Here is a 24,159-nt window from a genome sequence, read left to right as displayed (position 1 = left end):
ACATCAAACCACAGAATATTTATTGAATAATAAACTTGTGGCAAACAATCCAGCTGTATTTTTTTTTGCATTCATTCATTTTCCATTTGGCAACTTCCATCACATTAGCAGAGTAACCAGTAAGTTGTTTTCCATTTCTAAGTGGTTTTTCCCAACACTGTCTACATCACTTGAGTCTTACAGGTACAGAAGCCAGGTTTAGAGATTTGCTAAAATTCACCTGTCACACTAAACTGAGAGTGATACTTGGCTGCTTGTTCCCCGTTTGAGCCTAATTCTCTAGTAGACACACCTCTTTAATGGGCATAACTGGGGAAAAGAAAAATGCAATAGCTCTATAGCTCATAATATAAGCAGTCTAAAGATTTCCCTACTCACAGAGCCCTTCACTTACTGTGAGTTAAGCCTTACTGTTAACTAATACACTCCAATACTCTGAAACTGGGTGCGCTGCGTACCACACAGCATCACAACCGTTGATGGCCGCAGGGTGGCTTCAAGATAGGAGGCAATCAAACAGGGAAGCTCTGATTGCCACCCTTACTTATTTCTGGTCTTCTTTCCATCCTCACACCAGATCATCACTTGTTCCTACCATCCCTGTGAGGCTGTCTTGCCTGACTGCAAAGGTTTAAAACACCAAAGACAAGATTACATTATGGGTGATTACTTACAGGTATGTCAAATACATATTTATGCAGACAAACACTGGAAGGGAACACAGAATACTAAAGACAACTGATGTGTAAGACTGTAATTTTTCTTTCTTCTTTTTTTAACTGTTACATTTGTGCAATAAACATAAAAGATGGGAAAATCTTATCTGAACAACAGGCAAGGAGGTGGAAAACTAGGTAAGTCTTCCTGAAGAACAAAACATATATTCAAATACAACAGCCCTCCTATTGGACTTATGGCTCAGACGACTCAACACAGTTTGAAGCAGTAACTCTCATGAGCTCAAAATAAAATACTTTTAGCCCTTTTATTCTACCTTCCTCTTTCCCAAAGAACATGCTACTGAAGCTGTTCTTTGGCAGATTTTTCCTGAATAAACCCTGATGAAAGAAATGACAAAGTTCTGAAATATATTATGTTTTCTTTCATTTACTGAATATCTCCTCTGTGGAGGACACAGGAGAATCCAATAAAAACCCACAATAATCCTATATCACAGAGTTGTTGCACTTAGCTTTGCCTACTGAAAGTAAGAGTGTAGACTCATTCAGTCTCTAGGAACCAATAACAAAAAATAATGTTCTTAGAGAACAAAATTCTTAAATAGGGATTATAAATTTAGGTTTTATTACACAGGGAAGCAGATGGATTATAACTCATAAATTTGGAATCTAGCTTCCTTTTACCTTTTGGAAAACAAGGTATTTATCAGGTTAGGCAGCAACAATGAAAGAAAGAAATCACTTCAGATTCAGGGGTCATAAATGTTGCTACACGCCAGATGGTTTAGTTCCTTAGTTGTGGGTTAAAGGTAGACACTTTTCTAGAACATATGTTAAACAGTAAAACTTTTTATCTATACTTTGAAATATGACTGCCCTATTTTAAAACTTTGGAAAAAAACACTTTAAACTATTACAGGGAGAGAGGACATTTTATAACCACAGAGTTAGAACTTCCTCACCCCCCAGGTAATTTAGATTTATTCTAGACACATAATAACACAGCTCAAAACAACCTTAACAAGAACAGCCAAAACTTCCACTGCCCCCTTTCTCTTCACTCTTGTGACCTGACAACTCAAATTGAACAAAATAATGGGAAGAAAAAAGATCATGAACTGCTAGTCCCAGAATTTTCCATTTCTCCCAAACTTAAAAGTCAATATAGCCATAAAAAAGTGATAAAGTGAGGGGTTCTATACAAAGTTAAACTGAATGACAGATGTAAAAAATAAATGGGAACATTTAACAATGTTTAAAATGAAATATGCTTATTACATAAAGGACAGACTTAAAATACGTTTAATATCATTTTAACTTCATCCTTATAAAACAACTAAATTAAAACCAATGCTTCAATATATTTTTCCCTATTAAACTCCTAACCATAGTTGACTCCCATTCATTTCCAGTATTCAAATAACGATCTAAGTGTAGCTCAGATGGAAATAATGTACTTACATTGGCACAACAGTACATTCCCAATATTTTATATTTGAAGAAACATTTTTAAGTAATCTTTTAAGAACTTAAAACACTAACATTCACATTTTCAACTCAGTAAGTCTGTGGGTTAGTTTGCTTTTTGGCTTGTTTGTTGGATTTGGGGTAGAGGTAGGAATTAAAACCAAAATACATTATTTCCAGGGCAGACTATATATTATACAAGTCAATCTTCAAATTCCAGATTTGCTTTTTTCAGCAATGCCTTCACCTTGTTAACAAAAGTGGCCTCCTGTATGTTTCTATCAAGTCCATTTATAACACGTTCAACATAGAGGAATGACGAATTCCCACAAGTTCAGTTTGGGTGGGGGGTGGGGAATGGGCATCATGTAGCGCTAACAGTAGCACTGTCCCATGGTGTGAGAGTTAAGTTTCTCATCTTACTGACTCTTTCTCTCAATGTCACCTCCCCAAGTGCAGTATGGTTTATTTGTAATTTGGATTTTTAAACCAGAAAGTTATTATGGTCAATCCAAAAATAACCCAAAGAACTTGCTAAACTTATATCAATAAGCAGCTTTTTATTGAAGGACTGAAAGAATTAAATAGAAGGCACAGTAGCACTGTAAAGCTTTTTCAGATCATAGTAATCTTTTTGTATGTATATATGGAACCCAGACTTTTTTTTGTTAAAAATGTCTGCTGAACAACCAGAAAATCCTTATTTGTCATCTTTCCCTTTAGTTTTTCTGTATACCATCTCTCGAAAACTGGCCAGAATCTTGTTTTCTCTCTTTCGCCTCTCTTCTTGGTTAAAGGACGCCAGGGCTCTCTTCTCGTCAGCACTATAGATCTGGTTTTCTTTCCGCAGTCGCACGGCCTCCATTCGGCGATGCCTGGAGATAATTTTATTTTTGGCTTAATTTCTCAGTAATTATTCTCATAGTACTTCCTCACTAATCCTTAATACAGAGTGGTCTATTTAAAAAACTGACAAATAGAAATTGTTCTGGTAATGGGGTGGATTTTCAAAAGATCATTCATTTTATCTGCCAATGTGTCCTTTGATTCACTTCCAGTATTCAAATAATGATCTGATGTTCTGTCAACATCATGAATGTTATTAATTTCAAATACTAAGGGCCTAAGTCTAGTTCTGTTGTTTCTACTAAAACAACCAGAAACTAGCAAATTATTAAACTTCCTATGTGATATGCAGAATTTGCCTTCGGGGAACTGACAGTGGGACAGAAGAAAGGTTTAAGTTGTCATCAATCAGGTGTAACTTCCTCACGGTTCTAATTTATCATACAACCAAAAGGAACAGGTCTAATACTACAATAGAATTTTTTGATGAGTTCTGTGAGTGGATTTAATTTTCTTAGAATCCAGTAGCAGCTCAAAGAAGAGATTTATCTCAAGGGCCAGATCAGGAAAGTATAGGGGGCAGAGGGAAACTATTACATTATCTTCAAAAGGTCTGCTAACTTAGAGGGAAAACTCCATGAAACTCTTTTAGGCATATGTAACCCAATCTTACAAAGTCAGTTCGATATAAGGCTTGGCCTGTGTCTAGAAAAATAGAGAAAACTGAGTAAGGAAAAGAGGGGAGAATCATTCAAGATTAGTGTGAAGGCGGGGGAGCGGAAGGATGGAAAGACAAGGAGATGAAAATGTATTTAAGGTGGCTCACGGTACAGTGGAGTTTATTTGAAACACAAAATGCTATGCGAACAATGTTGTAAAACATCTATGTACATGTCTCCTAGTACATGGGAAAGATTTTCTCTTGGGTATCTAGGAATGGAGCTTCGGGAACATAAAGTTTACGAATGCTCAACTTTCCAAGATGATGTCAGACTGTTTTCCAAAGTCGTTGTACCAATTTATATCACCACTAGCAATACTGAAGAGATCCTGTACATCGACATCTTCTCCAGTGCTTGGTATTGTTAGAACTCTGAACCTTTGTCTATCAAATAGATGTAAAATGGTATTTCAGCATGTTCTTGATTTCCATTTCCAACGGTAATGAACATCTTTTTATGTATGTGTAGACCATATATTTTTCTTCTTCTAACAAATGCTTGTGTCATTTTCCCATTTTTCGTTTGGGTTGTTTGTAGGTATTCTTTAAATATTCTCAATACTAATAACTATCAGTTGTAAAATCTTATCCCAGCTTAAAACTTGTCTTTTTACTTATTTTAAGATGTCTTTTGATGAACAAAAGTTGTTTCTTTTAACTTAGGCAAATTATCACTATTTTATGATTAGTACATTTTTTGGAGTCTTCCTTAAGAAATACTTTCTTACCCCAAGATCTATTAGATATCCACTTATATTTTACACTAAGAGTGTTAAAGTTGTTTTTGACATTTAAATCCTTATTCTAGCTGCACTGATTTTTTTCTTCATTAAAAAAAATTTTTTTTAAGTAGGCTCCACACTCAGTGTGGGGCTTGAACTCACAACCCTGAGATCTAGAGTCGCATGCTCTAGTGAGCCAGCCAGGCACCCCTACTTGCACTGAGTTTTAAATATGGTGATGCAGGGTTCTACTTTAATCTTTTTCCAAATGGATAACCATTTTTCTCCTACTCCATTTACTGAATAGTTCCTTCTTTCCCCAATGATCGGACATGCAATCTCTTTCATATAACTAAGTTCACACATGTATGGCTCTGCCCCCGAGCTTCGTATTTTATCCCACTGAACAATTCATTTGTTCTCCTATACTTTCTAAAGTTCTGTAAGCTTCATAGTAAGTCCTCATATATGGTAGGGCAAATCTCATCTTCCTGCTCTTCTTCAAAGGTGACTGGGCTATTCTTGGCCCTCTAGTCTAACATAAATTTTAGAACCATCTTATTGGGGTGCCTGGGTGGCTCAGTCAGTTGAACATCTGCCTTTGGCTCAGGTCATGATCCTAGGGTCCTGGGATCAGGCCCCGCACTGGGCTCCCTGCTCCGTGGAGAGCCTGTTTCTCCCTCTCCCTTTGCTACTCCCTCTGCTTGTGCTCTCTCTCTGCCAAACAAATAAATAAAATTTTAAAAAAAGATTAAGTTTCATATAAAACTCTGCTGTGAGTCTAACTGGAACTACACCGAATATACAGATCAATTTGGGGAAAACAACTTTACATATTGTCTCTCTATATGAACATGGTATCTCTCCATTTAAGCCTTCTTTGATGTCTTTTTTTAAAAGATTTATTTATTTGAGAGAGACAGAGAGAGCATGAGTGGGGGAGGGGAAGAGGGAAAGGGAAAGAATCTCAGGCAGACTCCCCGCTGAGTGCGGAGCCCAACACGGGGCTCAATCTCACAACCCTGAGATCACGGCCTGACCCAAAACCAAGAGTCAGATGCTTAACCGACTGAACCACCCAGGTACCCCTTTAATGTCTCTTAATAATGTTTTCTAGTTTTCCCTGTAGAGGTCTTGGACATTTCTTGTTAAGATTTATTCCTAAATCCTTCATATTCTCTGATACTATTATAAATGTTGTTTTTTAATTTAATTACATTTCTAACTGTTTACTGGTGCATAGAAATGCAACTTATTTTCATGTATTAACCTTATATCCAACCATTTACTAAACCCTCCTATTATTCAGAATTATCTGAAGATTCCTTAGGATTTTCTATGTAAAAAAAAAATCACATCATTCACAAAAAATGAGTATGCTCCTTTCCAATGCTTATGACTCTCATTTCTTTTTGTCTTATTGTGCTGGTCCTCCGAATTCCAAGATTCTGAAGGTGCTTCAGGGGTTTTGCAAATATCTGCCTCCAACTTTATTTTAACATATCTACCTACTTTTAAAAATTCATAAAATTTTTAAAAATCCAAAATTCAGTTTGATCTTGGCACTGATGCCCTATTAGTTCACTCTCCTCATTCTTCCTGGTACTTTGCTTTTTCTTCCACAATTTTATATTCATTTCCCCACGCTATCATAATCCTTTTCTGCTCTTCATTCTCAGAGTCCACAGAGAATTAGAGAGTCCACATTCTCTGACTCTACAGTGAACTAGAGGCAAACTCAGAAAACAGGAAACACCGTCTCATGAAAATGATTTCCTACGACCAGAATGCCACATTCCTCATGGGGCAGTGATACACAACTGAATTAACTATGTCCTCCAGAAGACAAACTATCAGTACCAAAATACAAACTAAGAAAGGACACTGAAAAGACTGATTCTTAAGTTGGAGAGGCAGTTGATTTTGAGGCTGAGTTGCACATATACTTGGAATTTTAGACAACCATGTTTATACTAACAAAACCAATATTATACCAAAATTTATACTCTACTTTTCATTGGAAATGATCACTTAATGAAAATCAATTACCAAAATATAATTCTGGTAGTGAGAAAGGAAAAGATCTAATCATAGAAACTGACCTCGATGCCAATAACTTACCTGCTACCACTCATTACATAACCCGAGCATTCAAATGATGCAATTTCTTCACTTGTCAAGCCAATTTCACCTCTTCTTGGGATACGTTTCCCCGCTTTTACATATTCAGCCATAGCTGCACCCTCACCAGGTAACAGCGCATGGCCATAGCTACAAAGTAATTCAGAATTCAGAAAAGGTTCATTATAAAAAGCTCATCATCTCAAGAGAGCACAAAAAGATTTTCTCTCAGAAAACAGCACAAAATAACAGTTGCAGAGTGGCAGCATGCTGGGAAGCCCAATGTGAATTACTTTAATTAGTGAACATTGCACTCTGACCTACCTAACTAACCCAGGAATACAGACATGCTTTGGAAGAACAAAAGAACTGATGTTAGTGAGTCTATATTAATGGTTTACAATTATAGATCAATTTATCCCTACAGGCACTGCCTTTACGGCTTCTGCCTCCAGTGAATTCCTTTTCCCTTTTTCCCTTTCAGGAAAAAAAAGAGAAATAATATATCTCAAATTAACATACTTTTTAGACTTATAACCAGTAATAATGCTATACAGTAACAATTATCTATTAACTTTCAGTCGAGAGGACTTTAAAAACTACCATCTCTTCATTTAGTTCATTGACTGCATCTTGAATACCTATTAAACTGAAGGCTTATAATACAAAAATAATCTCTGTTCTTATGGAATTTATATACTGATGGGGACGTAAATGCAATACAATGTAGAATATATAAAATATTGCACAAAAGAAACAGAAAATACTGTGAGGACTAGAGGATTAAAGAGGGGTAGGAAACCCATCTACTCATGGAGGAAAGGTCCTAGGAATCAGCACATGATCCCTCCTTTTGAAAAGAGCTTTGAAAGATGGTAAGGATTTTAACAGGAAGAAATTGGGAGTAGTGATGAAATGAGGGCAGGGAAAAGAAGTGAAGGCATGTTGAAGACATAAGGTAAACAAGGCATGATGTGGGAAAGTGCACAGTAAATACAGGGAAGTTTTAGTTCAGCTCAGCTGGAACCTGGCATGTAAATAAGGACATAGAGGGAGATACAGCTGGAAAGGCAAGTTAGGGCCATACTTTTAGGAAGATACTTTAGATATTTTAAATACACTGTTACTTACTTCAAAGGTTTATCATCCTGAGAGGCAAGTGTTTTTGGAGCCTCTGGGCCAATTAAATCTGAGGGTTCTTCAGGCTCTGCAGGAAAGATGTTCAGAAACAGAGTCACATTTTGACTAATCACTTAACGTTTTATCTGTTCTGAGTCAAAGTCTACCAGAAGAACCTACTTGATCGATCCTTCCAGGGATTCTCCAGAAACTCTTCCTGGGACTCTTTAGAGCTTGAATCACTGGAATCTTTTCTACTCTTCTTAGTCTTCTTTTTCTTGTATTTCTTCCTGTAATTATAATTTGATACAAATACACTTAATAGTTCCACATTAAAGAGAATCTCATTTTTTTAAGGCAATGAAAGACTGCTGAAAATGATTTAAGTTCTCAGCTGATTAAAATTTTTAGAGCAGAATTTTAATTAAAAGATCTTTTAACTTATTTAACCAAATCATGTTTCACTATAAAAAAGATCCCTCAAGGGGACAATGAAATACAGTCCTCATGTTGCAAAAAGATAATAAAGCAGTTTAAAAAACAGTTCTTACTAATTTAAGCATCAATAGTTTGAATCCTTGGGTTCATAATGATACTAAAACAGTCCAACTCATTATTTTGAAAACTCATAAAACAAAAAAAGTTAAAAAAAATTATCCTGTCTTTCCTATATAAACTGTACTTCAGAGTAACCAAACAGTTGATGAGGGTGGGTTTCTCTTACAGAATTATTCTACCTAATAAATGAAGAAAGCAAGCCAGAAAAAAAAAAAAGCCAGAATTAGACTATCACGACTTTGCAACCCCTAATGAAATAGGGGATCTAGGCAATGACCATCCATGGCGATTAATACAAGAGACAACCAGACATTATCTGCCTCCTGACAAAGTACATGGCACCACCTATGAAGTATGTGTGCCAAAGACTCAAATCTGAACCTCATCAAATCTCTAGACCTTACTATCAATATATAGGAAATAGAGAAGACAAAGAACATGTTAAAAGCACACCATAAACATATAGTCAGGGGCGTCTGGCTGGCTCAGACAGTGGAGCATGTGACTCTTGATCTTGAGGTCCTGAGTTCGAGCCCCACATTAGGTGTAGAGATTACTTAAAAATAAAATCTTTAAAAATAAAGAAATAAAAAAATTAAATATAATCAGCAAAATCTATACTGCAGGAAACTCTATAGGTAAATGATTCAGTTTCTTTAACAAATAAATTGCAAGAACAAAAAGGGAAAGGGAACCAACTAATAAGAGACACATCAACCAATCACAATTTATGGGCATTATTTGGGTCCAGATTTAAATAAACTGTATAAAAACCTGCTGAGAATTGAGGAATTATTGCTAAATATCTTAGGCACGAAAACAGTATTGTGGTTATGTTTTTTTAAAAAGAATGCCTATCTTTTAGAGAAACATGCTGGTTTATGGACAAAATGATATCAGGGATTGGTTTTGAAATAATGGGGGGGGGGGGGGGACAGTGCAGATTGTCCAGGAGCTGAAATTATTAAGCTGGATGACGGCTACATGCGGGATCATTACATTATTTTATTTATCATTATTTACTTATTACTTTATTTTATGTAACTTTATATATATTTTAACTTTTCTAAGATAAAAATTGAAAAGCAAACTGACGATCTATGTTTCTTCTTCTTTTCCTTTTTCTTGGCTTTCTTTGCTCTTCTTTTTGTATCTTCATCTGCAAATTAAAGCACATTTTAATTAAAAACAAAAGTTTAACTTTAAAACCCCAGTAATTTTGAGTAGATACATATCCTATTGCTGGAGCACCTGGGCAGTCTGTGGAGCATCCAAATGTTGATTTCGGCTCAGGTCATGATCTCAGGGTCCTGGGACTGAGCCCCACATCAGGCTCCGCACTCAGCATGGAGTCTGCTTGAGATTCTCCCTCACCCTCTGCCCCTCCCCCTGCTCACCATCTCTCTCTCACTAGAATAAATAAATCTAATTTATTTAAAAAAATCCTATTGCTGCCCTATTTGTTGTTAGAGAAATTAATTAATTCAAACATTTATTGCTACTCATCAGGATACGTGCTAGGCACCAGGGACACAGAAATTAAAGTTATACTAAGTCTTCAGTGATACAGAGTAGTATTATTAAGTTTACTAGGTGAGATAATAGTATGGGGGTAAGTAGGAAAATGTCATTGTTTATTAGAGATGTACACAGAAATCTTTAAGGTAGCAGTGTGATATTTCTAATTTACTTTGAATATCTCAACAAAAAAAATGATACTTAAAGCAAATGTCAAAATACTAAAAAACTGTTAAAATCCAAGTGATAAATATATATATATCTAGATATTATACTATTTTCCTTATTTTCTAATGTTTGAGTATTTTCATGATGAAAAAAGAAAAAAACCGTATGTGTTTGGGGCCAGGGACATGCTTTCTAGGAGTTCAGTCTAATGGAGGAGACAGAGGTAAAGAGACAAACAGAATCTGGAGCGATACAGGGAAGCATGGGGTGCTCTCGGCATACAGAGAAGTCTCATTATCAAGCTGGTTTGGTGAGGGTGGTTAAGGAATGGTGACTCTTAAGCTAGTTCTTTTTTAAGATTTTTTAAATTATTTATTTATTTAAGTGAGAGAGAGACAGAAAGCACAAGAGAGCGAGCATGAGCAGAGGGGAAGGGCAGAGGGAGAGGGAGAAGCAGACTCTCCTCTGAGCAGGGAGCCCAACTTGGAGCTCAATCCCAGGACCCCAGGATCATGACCTGAGCCGAAGGCAGACGCTTAACTGACTGAGCCACCTAGGTGCCCCAAGCTAGTTCTTTTTATTTATTTATTTATTTATTTATTTATTTATTTATTTATTTATTTATTTATTTTAAAGATTTTATTTATTTATTTGACAGAGATAGAGACAGTCAGCGAGAGAGGGAACACAAGCAGGAGGCGTGGGAGAGGAAGAAGCAGGCTCATAGCAGAGGAGCCTGATGTGGGGCTCGATCCCACAACGCGGGGATCACGCCCTGAGCCGAAGGCAGACGCTTAACCGCTGTGCCACCCAGGCGCCCCAAAGCTAGTTCTTTTTAAAATCGGTTTTATTGGGGCGCCTGGGTAGCGCAGTCGTTAAAGCGTCTGCCTTCGGCTCAGGGCGTGATCTCGGCGCTCCGGGATCGAGTCCCACATCGGGCTCCTCCGCTGGGAGCCTGCTTCTTCCTCTCCCACTCCCCCTGCTTGTGTTCCCTCTCTCACTGGCTGTCTCTATCTCTGTCAAATAAATAAAATCTTAAAAAAAAAAAAAAAAAAAAAAATCGGTTTTATTACACAAGTACCGCATGCCCATTGTTGAAGTGAGTAAGCCAGGACGCGTGCAGGGAGAGACTGGCATTGTAGGCAGATGGACTGTCTGCATCAAGTAACAGAAGCAAGAGAAAGAACACGGAATACTAAGGAGACAGAAAGTAGTTCTCAGGGGCGCCTGGGTGGCACAATGGTTAAGCGTCTCCTTCAGCTCAGGGCGTGATCCCGGTGTTATGGGATCGAGCCCCACATCAGGCTCCTCTGCTATGAGCCTGCTTCTTCCTCTCCCACTCCCCCTGCTTGTGTTCCCTCTCTCGCTGGCTGTCTCTCTCTCTGTCGAATAAATAAATAAAATCTTTAAAAAAAAAAAAAAAGAAAGAAAGTAGTTCTCAGGCTACAGAGGATGCTGTAAGAGTGACAGGGCATGTGTGATTAGAGAGGGATCAATCAGGGTCCTAACTTTACCCTGAAGGCTATAAGAGAGCTTCTGAAGGATTTTTAAGTAGGGGACAGATGTGCTCACATTTGTGCTCTAAAAAAGTTCACTCAGGGGTGCCTGGATGGCTGTCGGTTAAGTGTCTGACTCTTTGTGTCAGCTCAGGTCATAATCTCATGGCCTGTGGGATCAGACCGTGTCAGGCTCCATGCTCAGTGGGGAGTCAGGTTGAGATTCTCTCCGTCTGCCCCTCCCCCCACTTGCACACCTGCACACTCTCGCTCTAAAATAAATCATAAATCTTAAAAAAAAAAAAAAAAGGCAGTTCACTCTTCCAGCAGTGAGGGGGAAAAAGTTAACAACGGGAGCCAGGAGACCCAGGTGACATCAGAGGAAAAGACACCTTTATGTAATGTGTCCCCAGAGGTGGCACCCTCTGTCAATCATCAGCCAGGAGAGGGCACAAAAAGGCTTTCTGTGAGGCACCAGCCCACGGTGGGGGGGGGGTGTCTTCCATAAATCAGCTGCCAGCCTGAAGGGGGTCCTCTGCGGTGTGCCTTTTTGAAAATGGCACAGAGGTGCCCACTGAGTGTCAGAATGACACAAGAGAGCTGCTCCCCGGGGCTGACGCGGCCCTGTACGGCTAGCTTTGCTGCCACATGTCTCCCAGCCGGACCCCGCCTCGGTTCGCCGCCCCGTGCCTCCTTCGGCTACACGCCACCCATCTAGAGTCACACTGCTCGGTCCGAATCTCAGCTGCGCGAGCCCGAGTGCGGGATCGCAACCTGCTCTGCGCCTCATCTCCCCATCGCTCAGATGCGGTCTGGAGTTACGTGTGGACTGAACAGCACCGATGAACACCGAGCGCTTCGCGGGTAGCCTGGCACAACGTCAGCGAGTGCTCCACTACTCTCGGCTACCCTTCTCGTGCTTAACCTTCCTCTGAAATAAGTTTTACAAAGTAAAACGAGTTCTGAAGCCAGGCTTGCAGAGCGATGCTGGCCTTCTTACCACTGGAGTCTGAGTCAGAGTCAGAGTCACTGTCGCTGTCATCAGAATACTTCTTGTGTTTTCTTTTAGAGGACTTTTTCTTTCTCTTTTTCTTGGACCTTTCTTTCGAACGACTAGACTTCTTCTTCTTCTTCTTTTCTTCTACATAAAGTACAAACATAAAATTAACTTCTAAGTATTACGATGATCAATTTTATTGTATTTGAAATACTGAAAAAGAACGATGACAGGCAACTTGAGTAAAAGCAAAGGCTACTGCTCGACTATTTGTAAACATTTTTTTCCACTTCTCAATTCAGCAGCCCTGGAGTATTTAAAAAAATACCTTCTGAAGTAGAAGCTGAACTGGTGCTCTTCTTTGGCTCATCATCCTCCACTGGTGTGTGTTCATCAGAGCTGAATTTAAAGAAGATGGTTGTAAGAATCAGGAAAGTGACAAAATATGAATCATGGAGTATAAAAATACGGAATCAAAAAATTTCAGTAATGACACCGATTGTCCAAGAGCCATTAAAAGCAAACACTGGAATAACTTTGTAAGGGTATAGTTCAAGGGTCTACTACCTTCAAAATAATATAATAATCACCTATGCTTACATTATGCTTTAGAGTTTACAAAACACTATTCAAACTGAAAGCAACATGTAAGATTTAATTTTCAGAAGAAGCCACAGGGCAAATGTATGGAACCATAAGGCAAGATGGAAAAAACTAGAGATAGGAAGATCAAAGGAAGACTTCTTTTATTCTATGTGTATAAAGGACATATGGTAGAGCAGCAACCATTCTGTCCCCAGAGCAAGAGCCACCTAACACTCTACAATATAAAGAGATTTCATTCTATTACAGATAATTCTGAAAATGAGTACTATTAAAATTCTGTAATAGTTTAGAAGAGGATGGGGTACCTGGGTGGCTCAGTCAGTTAAATGGCTGACTCTTGGTTTTGGCTTAGGGTCATGATTTCAGGGTCCTAGGATCGAGACCCACATCCAGCTCCATGCTCAGTGGGGAGTCTGCTCCCTCTCCCTCGGCCCCCCCCCAGTTGCTCTCTCTCTTAAAATAAATAAATCTTTGGGGCTCCTGGGTGGCTCAGTCGGTTGGGCATCTGCCTTTGGCACAGGTCATGATCCTGGGGTCCTGGGATCAAGTCCCTCATTGGGCTCTCCGCTCTGCGGGGACCCTGCTTCTCTCTCTCTCTCTTATGAATAAATAAATAACATCTTCAAAGAATATATTAAAAAAATAAATCTTTAGGGGCGCCTGGGTGGCACAGCGGTTAAGCATCTGCCTTCGGCTCAGGGCGTGATCCCGGCGTTATGGGATCGAGCCCGACATCAGGCTCTTCCACTATGAGCCTGCTTCTTCCTCTCCCACTCCCCCTGCTTGTGTTCCCTCTCTCACTGGCTGTCTCTATCTCTGTCAAATAAATAAATAAAATCTTAAAAAAAAAAAAAGATTACTTAAAAATAAAATCTTAAAAAAAGAAAACTAAATAAACAAAACTGTATTGGTATATTCATTTTTAAAAATCCCTTTGGGAACAGAATAGCGAGCCCAAAAAGAAACCTATGCATATACGGGCAATTAATCTATGACAAAGGAGTAAAGAATATACAGTGAATAAACAGCCTATTTAATAAATGGTGCTGGAAAAACTGGACAGCCATATGTAAAAGTACAGAACTGAGCCACTATCTTACACCATACACATAAATTAACTCAAATGGATTAAAGACTAGAAAACAAAAAACACCTAGAAGAAAACATAGGCAGTTAGCTCCCTCACCTCTCAGTTGTTGCAATGGTTTTTAGATTTTTTAAAAAAGATTTTATTTATTTATTTGAGAGAGTGAGTAAGCAAGAAAGACAGCACAAGCGGGGTAAGTGGCAGAGGGAAGAGGAGAAGCAGACTCTCCCGCTGAGCAGGGAGCCTCACATGGGGCTTGATCCCAGGACTCTGGAATCATGACCTGAGCCAAAGGCAGATACTTAAGTGACTGAGCCACCCAGGTGCCCTGGTTTTTAGATTTCCCATTAAAAACAAAGGTAACGGGCACCTGGGTGGCTCAGTCAGTTAAGCATCCGACTCTTGATTTCGGCTCAGGTCATGATCTCAGAGTCATGAGACAGAGTCTGCTTCAAGCTCTGCACTGAGTGTGAAGTCTACTTAAGATTCTCTCTCTTCCTCTGTCCTCCCCCAACCTCCCCCTCATGCACACATGCTCGCTCTCTCAAAAAAAAAAAAAAAAAAATGGTAGAGGATCTGAATAGACATTTTCCAAAAACATATAAACGGGTAACTAGTGTATGAAAAAATGTTCAATATCACTAATCATCAGAGAAATGTAAATCAAAATCAGAAAGAGATAACACCTCACCTGTTAGAATGGCCATTCTCAAAAAGACAAGAAATAACAAGTGTTGGTGAAGATGTGGAAGAAAGGGAACCCTTTCACACTGTAGGTGCGAATGTAAATTGGTGCAGCCACTATGGAAAACAGTATGGAAGTTCCTTAAAAATTAAAATTACAACTACCATATGGTCCAGCAATTCCACTCCTGGGTATTTATCCACAGAAAACAAAAACACTAACTTGAAGATATATGCACTCCCATGTTCACTGCAACATTATTTACAATAGCCAAGATATGGAAACAACCCAAGTGTCTATGGAGGGATGAGTAGATGAAGAAAATGTAGTATAGGAGAGGGTATCAACATGGTGGAGTAGGAAAATCCTGAGCTCACCTCCTTCCATAGACACACCAAAATCTACAACTACATATAGAACAACTATCTCTGAGAATGAACTGAAGACTAGCAGAACAGATCATATGTAACTAAGAATATAAAGAAAAAGCCACACCAAGAAGGGTCGGAGGGGCAGAGACACAGTCTAGTCAGGACCTATACCCTCCGCATGACGACCAACAGCAGAAGGAATATCATAACTGTAGAGTCCCTCACTGAGAAATAAGAGATCTGCGTTCCACATCAGCCTCCACAGCCTGAGGGACCTGTACCAGAAAGATGAGCACCCATAACGTCTGGAATTAAAAACAAGTGGGGCTTATGTCTGGGAGAGCCAGAGGGCGGTGGGAAACTGAGACTTCCCTCTTAAAGGCCACACCAGTGCAGAGGCATTAGTTTGGAGAGTACCTAGGTTAGAGGTGAAGGAGATCCACGGAGACTAAGTTTAGGTTGTGTGTGGAGGGGCAGGGATCTGTCTAAACATTTTCCAGGGAAAGAAGCATTGGCGGGCCCCATTTTCTTTTTACTTCCCTTACATCTAGCTGGTCCAGCACTGGCGGGTGCCATTTCTGACACTCTCTATCTACTGTCAGCCCAAGAAGACTCACCCCACCCACCTACCCACCCTGGCCTGGCACTCCTCTCTAGCAGCTCCCCACCCACCATACATACCAGACATCCTTAGCCAGGACCAGCACACCCTCCACCTAAGGGCTCCTGCCATGGAGGCCCAGTCCTACACACTAGAGTATCTGCATCAGTCGCAGCTGGACCTTGCAGCCAGCTGCACCGAAAGCCTGCCCTACTCAACAGTGCTCATGCAGCTCACGACCAGGCCTTATAGCCAGCTGTGCCAAGGGCCAGCCCCACACACCAGCATGCCCACACCAGCTGCAACCAGGCCTGTCAATCAGACAGGCCAGAAGCCTGTCCCACTCACCAGCATACCCACAGTAGTCATAGTCAAGCCTAGCCGACAGCTGCACCAGTAAACAGCCCCACATATCAGTGAGTCTGCACCAATCGTGACCAGCCACAAGAGGGAGCACACAGCCTACAAAAGAGATACTCCTGGGGTACCTGGCTTGGGTGACCAGCGGGGGTTTATGCTGAGCCCCACAGACACCTTCGGGCATAAAGCCACTCCTCCAAGACTGGGACAATAGCTGATCCACCTAAAACACAGAAACAAACACTGAGACGCAAATGAGGAGACAGACAATACGTTCCAAGTGAAAGAACAAGACAAAACCTCAGAAAAAGAACTAAACAAAACAGAGATCTACCAGATGGAATTCAAATGAATGGTCATAAAGATGCTCACTGAACTCAAAAGAATGGATGAACACAGTGAGAATTCAACAAAGAGACAGAAAATATTTTTTTAAATCAATCAAAGCCAAAGAACACAATAACTGAAATGAAAAATACAGGGCATCAAAAGCAGATTACAGAATGCAGAAGAACAGATTAACAATGTGGAAGACAGGGTAGTAGAAACCACCTAATCAGAACAGCAAAAAAGCAAAAAGAACTGAATAAAATGAGGTTAAGTTTAAGGGACCTCTGGGGTAAAATCAAGTGTACTAATATTCACACTACAGTGGTCCCAGAAGGAGAAGAGAGAGAAAAGGACAGAAAACTTATTTGAAGAAATAATAGCTGAAAACTTCCCTAACCTGGGGAAGGAAACAGATATCCAAGTCCAGAAAGCAAACACCCCCAAATGAGATGAACCCAAAGAGACCAAGACACATTATAATCAAAGTGTCAACAGTTAGAGATAAAGAATCTTAAAAGCAGCAAAAGGAAAACAACTAGTTACATACCAAGGAACCCTAAGTGTATAAGCTGGTTTTTCAGAAGAAACTTTATAGGTCAGAAGAGAATAGCATGATATATGAGAAGTGCTAAAAGGAAAAAACTTACAACCAAGATTACTCTACCCAGCAAAGTTATCACTCAGAAGTGAAGGAGAAACAAGGAGTTTCTCAGACAAGCATAAGCTAAAGCTCATCACTCCCAAACCAGCCTTACAAGAAAGTTAAAGGGACTTAATTTTAAGTAGAAAAGAAAAATCATAACTACAAGTAAGAAAACTATGAAAGGAGGGGCGCCTGGCTGGCTTAGTCAGTGGAGCATGCAACTCTTGATCTTGGGGTTATGAGTTCGAGCTCTGTGTTGGGTGTAGAGATTACTTAATAATAAAATTTTTTTAAAAAAGGAAAATTATGAAAGGAAAAATCTCATTGGTAAAGGTAAACATAGAGTAAAGGTAGTGGATCAACCACCTACATAGCTAGTATGAAGGTTAAAAGACAAAAGTAGTAAAATCAGCTAGACCCACGATAATTAGTCAATGGAAACATAAAATAGTAAGATGTAAAATATGATGTCAAAAACATAAAACATGGTGAATGTTTTTAGAATGCATTTGAGCTTAAGTGGGCATTAACTTAAAATAGATTGCTATATACGTAAGATGTTATATATGTACCTCATGGTAACCACTGACCAAATACCTATAATAGATAAACAAAAAATAAAAGAATACAAACATAACACTAAGGAAAGTCACCAAATCTCAAGGGAAGAGAGCAAGAGAACAAAGGAACAGAGAAGAACTACAAAAACAATCAGAAAGCGACGCCTGGGTGCCTCAGTTGGTTAAGCGTCTGCCTCCAGCTCAGGTCATGATCCCAGGGTCCTGGGATCAAGTCCCACATCTGGTTCCTTGCTCAGCAGGGAGCTGCTTCTCCTTCTGCCTGCCGCTCCCCCCTGCTTGTGCACTCTCTCTCTCTCTGACAAAGAAATAAAATCTTTTTAAAAAACCGGAAAAATATCAAGAAAATGTCTACAAATCCATACCTACCAATAATTTTTTTAAAGATTTTATTTATTAACAGAGAGAGAGACAGCCAGCAAGAGAGGGAACACAAGCAGGGGAAGTGGGAGAGGGAGAAGCAGGCTCCCAGCGGAGGATGGGGCTCGATCCCAGGACTCTAGGATCACGCCCTGAGCTGAAGGCAGATGCTTAACGACTAAACCACCCAGGCGCCCCCTACCAATAATTTTTTTTTATCAATAATTACTTTAAATGTAAACTTCCTAAGTGTTCCAATCAAAACACACAGTAGCTGAATAAATTAAAAAAAACAATACCCATCTATAGCTGCCTACAAGAGACTCACTTCAGATCTAAAGACACAGAGACTGAAACTGAAGGGATGGAAAAAGATACTCCATGCAAACGAAAACAAACAAAACGCTGGGGTAGCAATACTTACATCATACAAAACAGACTAGAAAACAAAGCCTGTAACAGGACATGAATGACACTGCATACGATAAAGGGATCAATTCAACAAGAGGATATAACATTTGTAAATACCTATGCACCCAACATAGGAGCACCTTAATACATAAACCAATTATTAAGAGACATGAAGGGAGAAACTGACAGTAATACAATAATAGTAAGAGACCTTAACACCCCACTTACATGAATGGATAGATCATTCAGACAGAAAATCAATAAGGAAAACAGTGGCCTCGACCAACACATTAGACCAGATGGAATTAAGAGATAATACACAAAACATTCTATCCAAAAACAGCAGAACATACATTCTTTTCAAGTGCACATGGAATATTCTCCAGGACTGATCCCATGTTAGGCCACAAGACAAGTCTTGATAAATTTAAGAAGACTGAAATCATATCAAGCATCTTTTCAGACCACAACAGTATGAAACTAGAAATCAATTACGAGAAAACTGGAAAAACATAAACACATGGAATTAAATAACCAATGGGTCGGGGTGCCTGGGTGGCACAGTCGGTTAAGCGTCTGACTCTTGGTTTCAACTCAGGTCATGATCTCAGGGTTTTGAGATTGAACCCCATGTCAGGCTCCGTGCTCAGTGTGGCATCTGCTTGAAATTCTCTCTCTCCTTCTGACCCTCCCACTTGTGCACGTGCTCTTTATCTCTCTCTCTTTAATAAATAAATCTTTAAAAATAAACAAACAATGGGTCAATGAGGAAATCAAAGAGGAAATTAAAAAAATACCTTGAGACAAATGAAAATGGAAACACAACAGTACAAAGTCTATGAAATGCAGCAAAAGAAGTTCTACGAGAGAAATTTTATACAGGCCCAACTCAAGAACCAAGAAAAACCTCAAATAAACAATCTAATCTTACCTAAAGGAAGTAGGAAAAGAACAAGGCCCAAAGTTAGCAGAAGGAAGAAAATAATAAAGGTCAGAGTGAAAAATAAATGAAAAAGAGACTAAAAAGACAACAGAAAAGATCAATGAAACTAAGAGTTGGTTCTTCGAAATGATAAAATTGATAAAAACCTTCAGCTAGATTCATCAAGAAAAAAAGAGTGCCCATATAAATAAAATCAAAAATGAAAGGGGATAAGTTATACCCAATACTATAGAAATAGAAAAAAAATCATAAGACTACTAAGAACAATTATGTGCCAACAAATGGAACAACCAAGGAGAAATAAATTCCTAGAAACATAACAATCGTCCAAATCAGGAAGATTACACTATAGACTGATTACTCAAAAAACTCCCAACAAAACAAACTCCAGGACCAGACAGTTTCACAGGTAAATTCTACTAAATATTTAATGAGTTAAGACCTATACTTCTTAAACAATTCCAAAAAACTGAAGAAAGAACAAACTCACTCTTTGAGGCCAGCATTATCCTGATATGGAAACCAAAGACACCACAAATTAAAAAAAAAAAATTACAAGCCAATATCCCTGATGTATGTAGATGCAAAAATCTTTAACAAAATATTGGTAAACCAAATTTTATACTACATTAAAAAGATCATACACCACACTAAAGTAGAAATTATTCCAGAAATGCAAGGATAATTCAACATCCACAAATCAATGTGGAATATACCACATTAACAAAATAAAGGATAAAAATCCTATGATCATCTCAATAGACGCAGAAACAGCATCTGACAAAATTCAACAACCAAAGATACAAACTCTCACCAAAGTGAATGTAGAGAAAACATAACTCAACTTAAGAAAGGCCAGATACGACAAACCCACAGCTAACATCACACTCAACAGTAAAAAGCTGAAAGCTTCACCCTAAGATCAGGAACAAGACAAGGATGTCCATTCTCGCCACTTTCATTCAAAATAATACTGAAGTCCCAGCCACAAGACAAGAAAAATAAAAGGCATCCAAATTGGTAAAGAAGAAGTAAAACTGTCACTATCTGCAAATGATATATATATAAGAAAACCCTACTCTACCATCCATGTTGTCAACTGTTAACTCAAAAAAAATCACTTTGTAAGGCTAACATGTGACACGCAATCTGCTATTAGGTTGAGAAAAAACAATTCAAAATAATATAAATGTATTTGTCTTAATACTGAACCCTCCTATGAATAGGAAATTAGCACCCCCCTGAATTACAATTTAAAAAGAACAATTAAGGGGTGCTGGATGGCTCAGTTGGTTAAGCGGCTGCCTTCAGCTCAGGTCATAATCCCAGGGTTCTGGGATCGAGGCCCAAGTCGTCGGGGTCCCTGCTCACTGGGGGGCCTGTTTCTCCCTCTCCCTGCCGCTCTGCCTACCTGTGCTCTCTCTCTCTCTGTCAAATACAAATATGATCTTTAAAAATAAACAAATAAATAAAAAGAACAATTAATATGTTAAAATCAACTAGCAACATGTTTTAATCGTTAGGTATGTTCAATGTTTTTAAATTCTAGGGGGTAGCATAGCATAAATCACAAAAAAGAAGAAAAAACGTGAGCCGTACTTAAAAGTTATTCATTTAACAAACATTTTGACAATAGTCTCTGGATTTAAACAAACGTTACATCTTTTAACAGTATTTTTTGAATCACTTACTCTGGTTCTGGATTCTTTGGAGAAAGTCCCCATACTTCAGGAGCTCCCAATTCTCCAATCCTCTCTCTCTCACTTAATCTCCTAGAAGATATAGGCATATAAATTATAACTCCATGGCTAAATGGTCTCCTAAACATATAATCAATTCAAAGGAGTCCAGTTAAGTCCTATTTTCCTATTTTAAAAGTTAAATTAATAAATTAAGTATACTCATTGTAATTTGATGTTCTTGATAGTACTATCAAATGGTACAGACTACAGACAGCCTGAGGCCAGGCCAGAAATACAGCCTAAAAGGTTGTCAAGTGCATCTCTTCTGCCTCTTGCATGACCTAGCTCCTAATTGCTCATTTCGTCTTCTGCAATATGTGACACAAACAGTTTTATATTTGGAAATAACTTCTTTGTTTACATACATTTTTGAGAGTAAAGAGCAATCTCTACTTTTGATTTAGTCAAACCCGTTTTCAGAAACTCAGGAATTAATAAAGAAAATAAAAATGAAGCATTAGAAACAGAAAATAAAGAGAGCTCTGAAAATGAAAGAAAAGTTTTATTTGACAAAAACTGTCCTCAATGAGAAACAGGTTTTTTGTTTTTTTTTTCTGTTTTCCCTTTAGTTCCTTTTTTTGGAAAAGGACTATATCCTCTATCTACTCTTGGAGGACAGGAAAAATTTGTTTGTCATTTTTTTCTTTTAATTTTGCTCACAAACAAAGTACAAAAAACAAAGGCTCAATTCCTCAAAGTTTAGCTCCTTGTGATTCCGTTTGTTACACACACACACCCACCCCTTACAAAATAAATTGGTTTGATTGCTTGAATATACTATTTTTTACTTCTTTATTCAGGAGAAAAGATTATAATCGTGCAGAATTAGACTCAGGTTTCCCACTTGAAGAAAGAGCCTAAAAGGGTTATACTTATAACCCAACTTGGACTATATATGCAGGGGGAAGTATGACAGGCTGTAAGAACAGTCACGTTCTCATCCCTGCTGCCCCCAGCTTCATCTGTACTTGTAAGGTAAATTATTGATCTTCTAAATGTACAAATGCAAATTTCACCCAAGAAGTTCTGACATCTTTTGATAAGGATCGTCCAGTAGGAAGCTGGTTGCTTTTTGAGGAACACAGCCAGGAGGTAACTGAAAAATTTAATTTGGAGACGTAGGTCTCCAACCTAACTCAGTACGGTTTTTTATTGTTTCTGCTTCCATTCAGGAAACCCCAATAGCTAACACTCAAGGACTAATTATTATGTCCCAGGAACTAAATCATCACAACTCTAAAGGCTCAGCGCCAATTTTATCCCTTTTTAAATGGTTAAGAAATAAAGCTCAGAGAAGTTCAAGAAACTTGCTCAAGGTCATACAACTATTACACAGCAAAGCATGGCTTCAAACTCAGGCATTCCGATTCTGGAGCCCGTCCTCTTCACCGCCATCCTTTATTACTTCCCATTCTTGGGGAAAAAAGAGATTTATGGAGACATCGCCCAGCTTTGGAATCTTAACCTGCCCCTCCATGCCTGTGCTACTCTTAAATTTCTTTTTTGACACAGAGGACATGTAGGGGCGCCTGGGTGGCTCAGCCGGTTAAGCGCCGGCCTTCTGCTCGGTCATGATCGGGCCCCGGGGGCGGGCTCCCTGCTCAGCGGGGAACCTGCTTCTCCCTCTGCCTGCTGCTCCCCTTGCTTGTTCTCTCCCTCTGTCAAATAAATTTAAAAAATCCTAAAAACACACACACACACAGGGGACCTGTAGAGCACCTAGTACAGCGCCTGACAGAATTTAACACTCAATAACCATTAGCTATTAAGACTTACACGATAATAATTATAACCCTTTCCCTTTCTCCTTCTTAAACTATCCACTTTTCCACCCAATACGCACTCATGAGAGGACACCTGATCTCACCCTGACCTCGGTTTTCACGGTCACACTGAGACCACCGAACAGGGCCTTTTTCCACGTAGCGTAATCAACAGTTTAGCAGGTCACTTTTCCCACATGCAATCATCTGGTCTCAGGGGTTCTTCTCCCCTCCGATTTAAACTCTTCATCCCCAGCCTTCCCGACTGGCTACACGACATTTCCACTGTACACGTCCTGTCACCTCCAACCTGTGTGATCATTCAGCAAGGTACGGTGGTACGCCTACAAAGCGCGAGGCACTGCTCATTTTGGGCTAATAGGTCTCCTTTGCCAAGAGCTCAATCGAGCGCGAAATTAAAGCACGCTTGGAAAAAAAAAGTAAGCAAAATAAAACAGCTACAACCAAGCGAAAACTGTAATTCGGGTAGGTCTGAGGCTCCCGACGGAACCGCTGCATAGCCAGGAGGCAGAAGCAGCGAAGACACCAGGGCGCGGGGAGAAGGGGCCCGAGGACGAGTGAAAACCCAAGCGGAGAAACGGGCGGAAAAAGGCGTTGTCGGGGGAGGGGGGTGGGGCTGAAGGGCTAGGCAGGGGCGCCCGGCAGAGAGCGAAAAGCGCAAGTCAGACTCCCAGTGCCCGTCTCACTCACTTCTGCCGCAGGCTCTCCTCCCTCTCCTTGTCCAGAAGGCTAGGCCACGGCTTGTCGCTCCCGTAGGGGCGCGAGTAGCCGCCATAATACGCGGTCGAGGAGGCTGACGCGAAAGGGTTGCCCCGCAGCGCAGAGGGCCGCTCCCGGGAGCGTGACCGCGAGCGGGATCGGTAGGACTGGTGTCGCGACCCCTGACTGAAGCCGCCCAGCTGATGGCTGAGACCATTCCGAGAGCACGAGTGCGAGCGCGAGCTCGAACGCGAGCGGCGGCCCCGCGGGGAGCGGGCGGATCTGCTGGGTTTAGGGCTCCTCGACGAACTGCGACGCTTTCCCCCGGAGCCCGAGGCCTCCCCCTCAGGGCTGCGCGAACCCGACACCGGAGCCATCGCGGCCGCTGGATCCCCTAAGCCGCTAGAGAAGGGAGCGCTCTCGCGAGCCTAGGAAGATCTCGGTTGGTCTGGTCCCAAACCCGCCGTCGCGCCACCGCCCGAACCTGAGGAAACCTTGGAAACAGTTCCGGGTACGTCGGCAAATCCCTTCCCCCGACCTAGGCGG

General features: G+C 40.0%; 1 protein-coding gene across 1 annotated transcript; it reads right to left on the bottom strand.

Moving 5' to 3' along the window:
• Positions 1-3: 3 nt before the first annotated feature.
• On the bottom strand, positions 4-24,125 carry NKAP (NFKB activating protein). Its single transcript, XM_087859997.1, has 9 exons — positions 23,605-24,125; positions 21,080-21,160; positions 12,742-12,812; positions 12,417-12,557; positions 9,330-9,393; positions 7,857-7,966; positions 7,689-7,764; positions 6,558-6,707; positions 4-3,022 (listed from the first exon to the last, which is right to left on the bottom strand). The coding sequence occupies exons 1-9, from the start codon at positions 23,988-23,990 to the stop codon at positions 2,848-2,850; spliced, it is 1,254 nt and encodes a 417-aa protein (XP_087716123.1). The 5' UTR covers positions 23,991-24,125; the 3' UTR covers positions 4-2,847.
• Positions 24,126-24,159: the final 34 nt, after the last annotated feature.

Source organism: Ursus americanus, chromosome X (genome assembly GCF_024610735.1).
Source record: "Ursus americanus isolate L20-20 chromosome X, mUrsAme1.1.p, whole genome shotgun sequence".
Classification (NCBI taxonomy): domain Eukaryota; kingdom Metazoa; phylum Chordata; class Mammalia; order Carnivora; family Ursidae; genus Ursus; species Ursus americanus.
Note: the sequence above shows the minus strand (reverse complement) of the source record. Positions and strands in the feature narration are given on the sequence as shown.

Excerpts from the sequence above, each read along its gene's own strand:
- NKAP (XM_087859997.1), bottom strand. The coding sequence starts at position 23,990 with ATGGCTCCGGTGTCGGGTTCGCGCAGCCCTGAGGGGGAGGCCTCGGGC. Across the intron at positions 7,967-9,329 it reads AAGAAGAAGAAACATAGATC|GAAGAAATACAAGAAAAAGA; the intron begins GTCAGTTTGCTT and ends TTATAATTACAG. Across the intron at positions 7,765-7,856 it reads TCCCTGGAAGGATCGATCAA|AGCCTGAAGAACCCTCAGAT; the intron begins GTAGGTTCTTCT and ends TCTTTCCTGCAG.